The 13,937-nt window shown below is 34.7% G+C and overlaps 1 protein-coding gene across 1 annotated transcript in view; it reads right to left on the reverse strand.

Annotated features, from left to right (window-relative positions):
* Positions 1-13,937, reverse strand: part of BDP1 (B double prime 1, subunit of RNA polymerase III transcription initiation factor IIIB) — an 85,066-nt gene that overhangs the window by 43,775 nt on the left and 27,354 nt on the right. Inside the window, 8 exon segments of the mRNA XM_010816707.4 lie at positions 198-376; positions 1,988-2,210; positions 2,660-2,844; positions 3,514-5,638; positions 8,283-8,416; positions 9,335-9,530; positions 10,376-10,452; positions 12,295-12,454. Of these exon segments, the coding sequence (XP_010815009.2) occupies positions 198-376; positions 1,988-2,210; positions 2,660-2,844; positions 3,514-5,638; positions 8,283-8,416; positions 9,335-9,530; positions 10,376-10,452; positions 12,295-12,454 (3,279 nt within the window).

Genomic DNA, 13,937 nt, shown 5'->3' on the forward strand with positions numbered 1-13,937 from the left:
AACAGTGAATATAAGCAGGCAAGTGTTGAAACGTGTTGAAGTAAAACTGATTTTCTATTTTAGGCAGTCTGCCACATGAATAAAAAATAAACCAACTACTCTTGATACTCACTTTTAAACTACACTAACACATCTTAAAAAAAATGAATACTTGAAATGATTCTATTTTAGATTTTTAAAATACTATCACTTTTTACCCCATAGAAACAAGTAATTCCTTTTCCTGGGCTTGTGTGGACTGAGACTCCTCTTTAGATTCACAAGAACTCAAAGGTGAAAGGTCCTTTTCGGTCTGCACACATGGTAATATCACAGTCTCCTCTGGACCGTGATCTAATTTGTCTTTTTCTCTTGATGTCATTAGAGAAGCCACATCCTAGAAGGTAGATTAAAAAAAACTTCATCAAGGGTTGGTAAAAGTATAGGGAAATAAGAACTTTATAAACGATTAGAAGAATAAATTGATATAGTCTTTGCAGACAATAAGGCAGTATCAATCAATAATTTTAATTCCCAGCAATTCTACTTCTAGAAATGTATCTTATAAAAGCACTCAAATAAGGATCTAATAAATTATAACAAGGATATTTATTTATTTTTTTAACAAGGATATTTATTGTAGCAATATAATGCTGCTGCTGCTGCTAGCTCCCCAAAAAAGAAAAAAAAAAAACTGGAAATAAGACAAATCAGTAGGCAACTGAATAAATAAATTATAATTTCTTTACAATGTAATAATACAGTCACTTAAAAGAAGTTTAACTTGTATATACTGATCCAAAAAGATGTTCACAATATTGTACATGAAAAAAATTATAAGATATGATGCTATTTTTGGAAAACAATGAAAATACCAACACATTCTATTATTTATATAAATAAGTATCTATACAGAAAAATTTAGATAGACATATTTTAAATTGCTACTTGGGATTAACTTGGGAGGAAGAGATGGAACATTATAAAGGCCTAACTTTTTAGATGATTTTTTTAATTTGAAATTTTTATAATTGGATAAAATAATCAACAAAAAGTGATTTCGAGGGTTGAGGAGGGGCCATGCCATGTAGCTTATGGAATTTTAGCTCCCCAGAGACTGAACGCAGACCCTCAGCTGTGAGAGCACAGGATACTAACCACTGGACTGCCAGGGTATTTCCATGATTTATCTTTTTTAAATATAAGATTAGGAGGAAAAAGCACAAATATTCAAGTATAGTAAGAATTAAGTTAAGCTGTAAAAGAACTTTAATTCAAAAAAGTACTCTGTACATTTACAGCACTCAACTTATCAGTGTGAACGTTTCATTTCAAGGTTTCTGATGCTGTATCATACTTCTTGATCTCTTATAGACTACGTTAATCAAGTAAATAAAAACCATCTCCTTTAACTCATATCAAGCTTTTTAACTTTTTATTTTACTTTCACAACAGAGTGAAATAAAGATGGATTGTCATTCTCAATCCCCCTGTGAAGAAAGTGGCTGCATTATATGGCTTATGGTCACATAATGAACTTTAGGTCACATAATGTAGCTCAATAACTTGAACTACAGCTGGGGCCTCTTAAAATCCTTCCCCTGATATTTGTCCATCATCAGAGATTTGAGATTCTTACAAAAACCATGTGGAATAATGAGGTACATTAAGTTCAGCAACAATAATATCGAACACAGTAAAAATTACGTGAGAAGGACTTCCCTGGTGGTCCAGTTGTTACAAATCCACCATTCAGTGCAAGGAACTCAAGATTTGATTCCTGATCAGGGAGCAAAGACCTTGTATGCCTTGGCGCAACTAAGCCCATGCACTGTAACTAAAGAGAAGCCCACAAAAATCCCACGTGCTGCAACTAAGACCCAATGCAGTCAAACAAATACATTTTTAAAATAACATGAGAAAATATTTGCAAACTTTCACTCCAAATGTTTTACTTTAATAATTGTAATAACTAAGACAGAAAACCTCCATTTTAAATAACACTCACATGTTGAGAAGGGAAAGTACTCATTTGTTCACAGTTCTGCTGTATCACAACCGTCTCTGTTTTATCAGCTTCCGCCTCCTTCCCAGGTGCATGCTTTTCTGCTTTCGTAGTCTCTCTTTTTGAAGCTGCTCTTGCTAAGTTTGGTTTAGGTCTTTTGAATCTACTTCTCACAAAAGGTGTCAGCTTAATTTCACATGGCGTCTGTTCTTGAGGAAGAGATTTGCTTTTGGAACAAGGATTATCAAGCTTTAGGATGAAATGAAGGGGCAGTGGGAGTGGAGTCTTAGGACAACTTTAAAGACTGGCAGTAAATATTTAATTCTAAGTCTTAACAGGAAAACAAATCAGACTATTTGGTAGATCCTGAAAAACATGAGTGGTACAATCCAGGAATAAGCCCAGGAATTATAGTATCTTTGCACAAAGAAAATACAGGTTTGTCACACCTGTAATGACTTAAAAGTATGTGTTGCACACAATTTTGTATGTTTGGTGATTCTCACAATCTACTGTCAAAATGACCTCAAACCTCTCCCAGTTTTCCCCCAAACCAACTTAAAATTTTCAACACTGTGCTACAGATGGTATGTCTTAAAACCTTAGTTTAACATAATCTGCAAATTTAACTTTATATCTTTCTCTTCAAAAGCACACAGACCTATATACTTGTACCTTAAATTAATATCTGAAAACTGCTCTGGAACACTTGGAGGTCGCATCCTCTGGTCTTCTACTTTATCAAGTTCCGAAGACTGCGAAGAAATGTTCAAATGACTCAACTGATTTGACACTTCCTTTTCAGAATTTTTTTCTTCTACAGATATATGAACCACGGACAGCACTTCCCTGCCCAAGTCCTGGAAATAAATCGGCACATATACTGGGTTGGCCAAAAAGTTCATTCAGATTTTTCTATGTGAAAAGAGCTTATGGTAAAACGGAAATCAACTTCTTGGCCATGTCATACATTTCAAACAAAAGCCTATATATTCTATTGTCTTTAAAAATACAGAAGTTTGGAGGTTTTTCATTTTTAAATAAAATTAAATTTAATTTACAAATGGTGAAACAGAGAATTTAGGAAAGTCTTTCTATATATTGTACATTATGTTTTTTCCAAACTAGAAACACCATTACCTATCCAAAAAAAGTTAGAAAACTAGAAAATGTTAGAATATCTGCAACTTCAATGAACTGGAAACTTTCAATAAAAGGAACTTTTAAAAGTAAAGTGAAATGAGGTGGGGCAGGAAATAAAGAGAAAAACTGATACAGGTACGGTCAAAAGAAACAATTTCACTGTATGTTCATACGAGCATTAGCACAAATTCAGTCCAATTTCCTATACTCCTTTTATCTAAGAGTAACTTTAAACTGACATTAAGAACAGTAACTTTGCCACAATTAAAAAATTTTAGTGATTTTATGTTATTGGACTTAAGGCCAATAATCCTGGAATTACTTTGATAACTTTTCTCCAAAAAAAACTATTCATAGATATTTTTAAAGGACAGAAAAATACATACTCTATTAGTCAGTGAAGACACAGTGCTGGAGTCATCACTACTGGTCTGCAAGGGATCTGCCTCAGCTCGACTTGAGGTCCCAGTGTCCTCTGGATCTTTTTCCCTTAGAGAAATGTCTATTTCTTCTATGTTTTCCAAATCTGCCATGCTTTTCTCAATCTCTTCTGATCTGCTTTTCGTCAAGGAAATTTCTTTTCCAGTGTCTTTCAAATCTGCCTCTATTTCCTCAACGGCAGCCACCTTTGCTGATGCTTTCCGCATCAGGAAAATGTCTCTCTGCCCAGTTTCTTCCAAATCAGTCTCTCTTTCCCCTGTGGCACTGATCCCCACTAATACCTTTTCCCTTGGGGAAGTTTCTATTCCAATTTCTTTCAAATCTATCTCCATTTCGTCACCTACAGTTTTGACCTCTGAGGCATTTTCTTGTGTAGATATTTCTCTTCTATCAGTTTCTTCTAGATCTGTCTCTACTTCCTCAGCAGCATCAGGCATCTCTGTTATCTCCTCATTTGGGGAAATTTCTCTTTCAGTTTTTTTCAAATCTGTTTCTACTTCCCCGATAGTATCAACTTCCTCTGGGGCATTTTCCTGTAGGGACATTTCTCTTCTTTCAGTTTCTTCCAAATCTGTCTTTCTTTCCTCAGTGGCATCAGTCACCACTGTTATCTCCTCCCTTGGGAAAATCTCTCTTCTGGTTTCTTTCAAATCTGTCTCCATTTCTGCAGTGACATCACTCATTTCTGGCATTTTCTCCCTGGGAGAGATGTAATTTTTTCCAGTTCCTTTCAAATCTGCCTCCATTTCTGCAGTGACAACATTCGTTTCTGGCATTTTCTCCATGGGAGAGATGTCATCTTTTCCAGTTTCTTTCAAATCTGTCTCCATTTCTGCAGCAACATCAATCATTTCTGGTATTTTCTCCCTGGGAGAGATGTCATTTTTTCCAGTTTCTTTCAAATCTGTCTCCATTTCTGCAGTGACATCACTCATTTCTAGCATCTTCTCCCTGGGAGAGATGTCATTTTTTCCATTTTCTTTCAAATCTGTCTCCATTTCCACACTGACAACATTTGTTTCTGGTATTTTCTCCCTTGGAGAGTTGTCATTTTTTCCAGTTTCCTTCAAGTCTGTCTCCATTTCCGCAGTGACATCAATCATTTCTGGTATTTTCTCACTGGAAGAGATGTCATTTTTTTCTGTTTCTTTCATATCTGTCCACATTTCCTCAGTGACATCACTCATTTCTGGCATTTTCTCCCTGGGAGAAATGTCATTTTTTCCAGTTTCTTTCGAATCTGTCTGTATTTCCACAGAGACATCAATCATTTCTGGTATTTTCTCCCTGGGAGAAATGTCATTTTTCCCGGTTTCTTTCAAATCTGTGCCCATTTCTGCAGTGACATCACTCGTTTCTGGCATTTTCTCCCTGGGAGAGATGTCATTTTTCCCGGTTTCTTTCAAATCTGTCTCCATTTCTGCAATGATATCACTCATTTCTGGCACTTTCTCCCTGGGAGAGATGTCATTTTTTTCAGTTTCTTTCAAATCTGTCTCCATTTCTGCAGTTACATCACTCATTTCTGGCATTTTCTCCCTGAGACAGATGTCGTTTTTTCCAGTTTCTTTCAAATCTGTTTCCATTTCTGCAATGACATCAATCATTTCTGGTATCTTCTCCATGGGAGAGATGTCATTTTTTTCAGTTTCTTTCAAATCAGTCTTCATTTCCACAGTGACATCACTTATTTCTGGCATTTTTTCCCTGGGAGAGATGTCATTTTCTTCAGTTTCTTTCAAATCAGTCTCCATTTCCACAGTGACATCACTCGTTTCTGGCATTATATCCCTGGAAGAGATGTCTTTTCTTCCAATTTCTCTTAAATCTGACTCCATTTCCTCAGTAGTATTAGTCTCCACAGGTTCCTTCTCCCTTAGTGAGGTTTCCAGTGTTGCAGTTTCTCTCAAAGCTGCTGTCATCGCCTCAGAGGCAATTACCTCCTTTGGTACCTCTTCCTTTGAGGAAATTCCTCTTCTTCCAGTTCTCCTTCCTATATTTGGCTTTGGTTTCTGAAATCGAGTCTTTGGAATTCGAACATCTTTATTTGCTCTATTATCCTCCTGAATACTAAAAAAAAAAAAGAAAGAAAACACACACACAATCAAATTTTAAACCTGTCAATTGAAGATGTGATCGTTAAGAAATAACTACTGAAAAATCAGGAACTCTCAAATTAACAAAAAAAATTAATGGAGCACCAGGACTCTTTGGGCCAAATTTAAAAATTAAAGGAGAGAAAAAAAACTCCATCCTTGGAAATTACAGTAAATTTTAAAAATAATTAAATCTATCAATAAGGTCAATGAGTGAAAGTGTGTTAGTCACTCAGTCGTGTACAACTCTTTGCAACCCCATGGACTACAGCCCGCCAGACTCCTCTGTCCATGGAATTCTCCAGACAAGAAGACTGGAGTGGGCAGCCATTCCCTTCTCCAGGGGATCTTTCTGACCGAGGGATTGAACCCAGGGGCTTCGCAGGTGGATTCTTTACTGTCTGAGTCACCACAGCAGCCCTAGGTCAATTAGAATAATAGCAAATTGGGCCTGAATAGTCTCTCGCTAATTGTCATCCACATCAGTGTTGGCAAATACCTACTGAGAAAGACTCTTCCATTCTCAACTTGGAGTTAAATCAATTTGTATCTGCTATTTCTACCTTTTCACCCTTACTATCCTTTATCCAGACACATGCCTGGATAAGAGTTAAAGAACTCATTTATATGGCCAGAATTAACCAAGATCTCAAATAGTTGGATGGAGGTATAATTTGAATAAGATACAGTCTTATGACTAAAAACTAAGTATACCCCTCCTCACTTTTTAAAAACAATTCAATTTGAGATTTCCTATACAGTCATTTCTCTAAAAGCTTGTGATTTCATAATATAAACTGGGAATGAAACAAAAGAGAAAATAAACAACATGGTGCAGTCTGCTGAATGCTATCACTATCTACTCCAAGTACCTTATTTTCCAAAAAAGCAGCAGCACACTGCTGTGCACTTTATCATCATACTGGTGGTAAAGCCAATAAAAATATACAACTGAATGAAAAACCACCTAGTGACTGGTTAATATTTTGATCTCCTAGGCCTTTTCTGGTGTAGGTATTTCTCTTCTTTCAGTCTCTTCTAAATCTACTTCCTCAGTGGCATCAATAAACTCCAGTATCTTCTCCCTTGGGGAAATCTCTCTTCCAGTTTCAAATCTGTCTCCACTTCACCTACATTTTTGCCCTTTCCTGGGGCATTTGCCTGTAGGGATATTCCTCTTTTTTTCAGTCCCTAGATTTTTTTCAACAGTGTCAGGCTATAATTCATATTTGTATCAGAGATATGTAATAATGCAATTGTACAGCCTTCCCAGGTGGCTCAGTGGTAAAGAATCCGCCTGCCAGTGCAGGAGACGCAGATTCAATTCCTGGGTGAGGAAGATCCCCGGAGAAGAAAATGGCAACCCACTCCAGTATTTTTGCCTGGGAAATCACATGGACAGAGAAGCCTGGTGGGCTACAGTCCATGGAGTAGCAGAGTCAGGCACAACTTAGCAACTAAACAGCAGCAGCAATGCAGTTGTATGTATAAGGTTCTACCCGGGATTTCTACGGCAAAGCAGAGAAATAGGTTGGGGGCATAGGGAGAGGATACAGAGAGGGAAGTTAAGAAGCAAAGGAAGAGAGAAAGAAGAGAGGAATAAAGGAATTTTTTTGTCTTCTAACAGAGACCTTTTGAGTAGTTCAGGAAACTTAGTTTTCACTGATAGGTTATTGCTACTGCTGCTACTGCTAAGTCGCTTCAGGTCGTGTCTGACTGTGTGTGACCCCATAGACAGCAGCCCACGAGGCTGCCCCGTCCCTGGGATTCTCCAGGCAAGAACACTTGCCATTTCCTTCTCCAATGCATGAAAGTGAAAGTGAAAGTGAAGTCGCTCAGCCATGTCTGACTCTTATTGATCCCATGGACTGCAGCCCACCTGGCTCCTCCATCCATGGGATTTTCCAGGCAAGAGTACTGGAGTGGGGTGCCATTGCCTTCTCCGACTCATAGGTTAGGTAGTATTTAAATGGGTTCATATAGCTTTAAAGTATACAATAGGCCAGACTGTGAATGCAAAGATTGGTAAAATATGAATAACTGCTGAAACTCGATAGTAGGTACACAGGAATCTGTTATTCTGTTCTCACTACTTTTGTGCACTGAATATTCCCAAAAGGAAAAAAAATGTTAAAGCTAACTAATAGCTCTGTCGATCTAGTTTGGTATCCTCCAAAGGGGAAATAACAAATACAGAGAACTCTGGCTGTAAAAAGGTATCAATTTATATATATAAGTATTATATACGATCTACGTATGTGTGATCAATCTAAGCCTAAAGAAACAAATACTAAAGTAAGTAGGATTTTCACATTTGGATATAGACATATAATTTAATATGCTTGTCAAGTGATATTAGTAACTATGCATGTTATTAATAACTCAAGGTCTAATTTGTGATGGGTAAAATTCATCAGAATACCAATAAGTGAGAAATCAACATGAAGGCAGTGAGATAAACTGCCTTGAAAGGTGAATATATGTTTGCAAATAACTATGTAACTTGATAAACAGATAACAAATCAATCTGATTTGCTATTGTTTTTAAAAAATGTTTGATGATTTCTAAAACTTTACATATAATTAAAATATTATACCATCAATAAGATGATGCTTACCTCAGACATTCATTAACAGCCTTGGGGTCATCTGACTGCACATTTTGAAAGGAATTGTCTTTTTTTTCAGATAGTGATGCAATGTCTTCACACTCAAAATTTTTACATGACTGATCTTCTAGCTGTTCAGGAGTCTTAATAAAACAAACACATTTTTTTTAAAGTTTTAGGTCTTAGAATGAAACACCCATTTATAAAAGATTTCACTCATTATGTACAATTTGAGTACAAGGAAAATGGTAAACATTTCAAAACTGTAAAATGATATTCAAGGGGCACTTTTCTTTTTGGGCTGGGCTGTACAGCTAGTAGATCTTACCCAGGCCTCCAGCAGCAGAAGCACAGAATCCTAACCACTGGATCACCAAGGAATTTCCTAAGAGGCACTTTTTAATGTTTTTTCTTAAGATATAGAAAATTTCATAAGCCACACCTTTTATCTCATCTCAAAGCCCTTATTCTTTCCTTCCCAGTCAGAAAGCAAGTAATCTGTTAAAATTATTCCTTGGGTTCTGTCTTTCTAAATCTTTTGGATTATTAAAATCACATTATAGACCTCGGGAATTACTACAAAAGAAATTCCAATCTCAAACCATACCAATTTTTACTCTTATCACAAAGACCAGTTATTATGTAAATATCTAAAGTTTATAATGTTTGTTGAAGGAATATTATAGTAGGGAGCTTTTAACATTCTATTTGTTTAAATCAGTGTTAAAATTCAGACACCTACCTATATTTTCGAAAGAGAAGTATAATCCTGTAATTCCCTTCAAAAGGGAAGTGTAATCATACCTGCTGAGTGATGGGGGAAGAAGGCAAGTCCAAACATGCATAAGGTAAAAGCAGATGATTCATTATATAAATGCTTAAAATCCACAGAGCTGAGAGCTAAGTGACTTTACAATTAGCAAAGCTTCTGGCTATGACATACAGGCATTAAATTTAAAGAACAGTGTAGATAATTGTATAATATTGATGTTTTAAAACGGGAGATGAAAGGAGGCTTATGTTTTGTTTAACAAAACACTGGAGGGCATCAGAATACTTACATCTCTGTTGATACAGGATTCGTTTTCATTTTTTTCTATACTGGCACCAGGTTTTTCCTGTGATGTAACAGTTTCTTTTCTTTCAGCAGCTTTACCTACATTTGGTTTTGGCCTTTGTAATAAGCCCCGCATTAGTCGTGCAGGTCTGAAAGCCTTTGGTTGATCATCTTCCTGCACACAAGTTTTTTCACTCAAACTAGAGTAATTACAAAGGAATAAAATCAGTGGTTATTCTGAAGTCACATAATTACTCATATATCACAGAGAGACTTATTTTAAACCATTTGGAAATACAAAATAAGTCACAAGTGTCAAGAACACCTGCAAAGATACACATACCTCTTAATACCTTAACTCTCTAGAACAGACACAGTCCTAGAAGCATGACTATAAAAAAAATTTTTAAATCAAATTTTCACCACAAAATTGGAAAAAATCTATACCCGACAAATATGGAATATTATTACCCACTCAGGATAGCACTGTGTAACATACATCTTCAGGGCACTAGACACAGATTATGGCATAAATATACAGTCCTGAATCCACTGGTTCAGGTTTATATTGGACCAAGACCTATTATAATTCTCACTCCGTGTTAAATATTCTGTTGTTTTTTTCTTTTTGGTCACACCGAGCAGCCATGTAGGATCTCAGATCCCCAACCAGGGATTGAATGTGTGACCTGCAGGGGAAGCACAAAGCCTGAACCACTGGACTACCAGGGAATTCCCCTAAATATGCCCTTTTGAAACCCCTTGCTATAAATAAAATTACCCATCATCAAACATCTTAACCATTAATGTATCTAACAAAATTTGGTTAACTAGTGGACCCACACCGTAATTTATTTAAGTGTATTTATTATGCTTGTAATACCAAGCATAAATAACATTATTAAATGTTTCAACAATCCATATAATTAAAAATGGACTTAATTACACTAGCTGAAAATAAAATTCAGACATTAGCAAGTAGAAAACAATCCATTACAATCATTCCTAAGAGTTACTATTTTTATTCTAGTTCCTAAATACTTACTTAGATACAGTCTCAGGTTCTGGGTTCCCTTTCTCTGTATTCTCCATTCCAGAAATACAATCCTTTTCCATGGGATTCTACAAATTTAAGTTTTTATATTTAATCTACTTAACATAAAAACTTTATAATAAATAAATAAGTGGGAATAATAAAATTTATCTTTTTTGTACTTAACTAATTATTAGAAGAGTTGTTAAAATCATAAACACGGATGAGAACATTTTAAACATATAATCTCATACATTACTAATAGAAGCACAAATTGATATATCCTTACCAATATCTATCAAGAGCTTTAATAATGTTCATATTCTTTGACCCAGTAATATCATTTCTTAGATGCTACTCTAAGAAAATATTTAGACAAAGACTTAAGTACAAGGATGGTCACTGAAACACTATGCAAAACAGCAAATACTATAAACTGACAAATATCCAACAATGAATAAACGGTTAAATAAATTTAGTTACACTCACTGATAGAATATTATGAAATTATGAAGTCACTAAAAATCATGTTTTCAAAAGACATTTAATGATGTGAAAAAAAATTTATGAAACGTTAAAATACCAAAGTATACAAAACTGAATTAACAATACTACTCAACTTTGTAAAAAAAAAAAGTTGGAAGTATATATCCTAAAACAGTTGGTTGCATGTGGATTAAACAATTAGTTTCTATTTTAATTTTTACATAAGTCTGTATTTTCCCAATTTTCTAGAATTTAAAAATATCTTCGAGAATATAATAACTACATTACAAAAAGTATGGAAAGATTTCACATAAGAGGAAAAAAGCAGACTAAAATTCAAAGAATTATTTTAGCAAAAATAAAACATTTTTAATAATATAATACTGGCAAAGATATAATGAAGCAAACATTCATAATGCTTACAGAAATTTAAATAGATTTTTTGGGGGGCTGGGGGGGGTGCTGCATGGCTTGTGGGTTCTTAATCCCCTGACCTGGGATTGAATCCAGAGCCAGGCAGTGAAAGCACTGAGTTCTAACCACTGGACTGCCAGCGAGTTCCTAAGATTCATTTTTTTTTTGACTGTCAGTTTGATAATACATAACAAGAGCCAAAAATACATTTTAAATACTATGGCCCAGTAATCCCTACCACCTCTAGAAATGTATTCTTTGCTATTTACAAAACTGCTTTTACTTAATAGAGTTAAAAAAAAAAATGGAAACAACCTAAACATCAGAGAAATGGCAGGTAAAGTAATAATAATGTTCATCTGAAGCAGCTATTAAAAAGATCAACTAACCCCCAAGAGAGTATAAATTAATAGTTTCAGAGAAAAAAGTTTTAAATGTAATATATGTAATAACTAAAAAATACAGAAATGTTTATTTTCATAAAAAGAGAAAATCTATAAAGGAAAGACAAAGGAATAGATCTGTGTTTAGAAAAGAGAGTTGTGGGTATAATTTCACTATAGCTGGTTTAAAAAATACTTTTAATAAAATCTTATATAAGTAAACAGAAGATAGCTTTATCACGACTAAGGATGTTCAAAATATATCAGATATTCTAAAGAAAATAGAAAATCCCATGGATGGAGGAGCCTGGTGGGCTGCAGTCCATGGGGTTGCTGAGAGTCGGGCACGACTTCACTTTCACTTTCATACATTGGAGAAGGAAATGGCAACCCACTCCAGTATTCTTGCCTGGAGAATCCCAGGGACAGGGGAGCCTGGTGGGCTGCCGTCTATGGGGTCGCACAGAGTTGGATACAAATGAAGCGACTTAGCAGCAGTAGCAGTAAGACAATTTATTAATGTGTGAATTTCTTATATCTTGGCTTTTTATCATTTACTTTACAATTACAAGTTAAACATTTTTATTCCCAACTACTTAGGAAAAAAGTTTTATAATTTTAATTTCCATTATGCCTCTTACTCCATACCTTTTCAATAGGAGTTTCTTTATGCAAACTCTTGTTCTCTGCATCTGTTTTGCCTCGTGAAAGAACTGATTTCTTCCCAACTGCCCTTGATAAATTGGGTTTAGGTCTCTGGAGTCGTCCTCTTGTCATTGGTTTAACAGTTTCTGTTTGATCAGTTTCCCTAGAAAATTAACATCCTTCAAATTTTACCAACATGCAGACATATTCAAAAGAAATTCTGGAAAATTCTTTAAAAATTCATTTAGAGCTAGAAAAGAACTCTTTTAAGCTTACTTACAATAAAAGTAGCCAAGAAAACTGAACAAGAAGAGCAATGAATGATTATTAATTTGTTTTATCAGATATTTACAATACTCAGCATCGATAATTAAAATACTGTGGTACTAATACATGAATAACAGATAACTGAAACAAAAAAAACCTGAGATAACTTGAAAATACATATGATTTTAGTATACAATAAAGTTAGCAATTCAAAATAGAATGAAATGAACACAGAAGTAATATATCTTTTTAATAAATATTCAATTAAATGGTGACGGGAAAACTAGTAATACTGGGAATAAAATAAAATAAGTTTCATCCCTTGCATTGTACTTGCAATATATTCCAAATGAATCAAAGATTTAAGTGAAACCACAGAGAAAACATGAATCAATTATTTTATAAATTTGAAATAGGATAAGCCTTTCTAAAACTTGATTAAAAAATCAGGAGCCATAAAAGGAAAAAAAAAGAAAAGAAGGAGAGAGAAATCTGACAATATAAAAATAAAAAGCTTTTACATGGCCAAAAGATATGTTGTAAGACAAACTACAAACCAAGGCATGTTTTACAACTCTTATTAAAAAACTAACCTAAAAAAAAAAAAAATAAAAGTAAAAGACTAACCTCTCTAAAATGTAAAGACCTCCTACAAAATACACCAATAATAACTCATCAGAAAACTGGACAAAGGGTATGAACTCAGAAAAAATAAAAATAAAAATAAAGATAGGTTTGCAATGTGAAGAGATGCTCAATTTCACTCCCAATGAGAAACGTATTGAATACCAATTAAAAGTAGAGCAAGTAAGCACAAATGTGAAAAGATATTAAGAATCAGAGACTCTAAGGGGAATCATATACAAATGTTCATTATTCCATTCGTTTGACTTTTCGTTAGGTACAGAAAATTTTTAAATAAGCAACTGAAGGGGAAAAAAATAATAGAATTATATACGCCTGGTCAAAAAGGAGGAGGAGAGATATATCATACTGAGACACTATTTTCTTTTACTATCTAGCAAGGCTGGCAAAAGTCCAAGTTTGTAACACTGTTGGTAAGGGAGACATTTCTTATGTTGTTAGTGGAAATATAAACTAGAGTAACTCCTAGGAAGAGCATTTTGGAAGTATCTATTAAAATCACAAATGTACACACACTCACATACAAATACATCCTTTGGGCCAGCAATTTCATGTTTGAAACTTAACCTACAAATACACTGCACAAAGGTGAAAGGGCAGAGGCCTAAGTTTCTAAGCACTGCCTGTAAAAACAACATAGAGTCATCAGCAGGGCACGGATAATATAAACTGTAATTCATCCATACAACAGAACAGTATGCAACTATAAAAAGAATAGAGAAGGCCTTTACGTA

This window comes from Bos taurus, chromosome 20 (assembly GCF_002263795.3).
Source record: "Bos taurus isolate L1 Dominette 01449 registration number 42190680 breed Hereford chromosome 20, ARS-UCD2.0, whole genome shotgun sequence".
NCBI lineage: Eukaryota > Metazoa > Chordata > Mammalia > Artiodactyla > Bovidae > Bos > Bos taurus.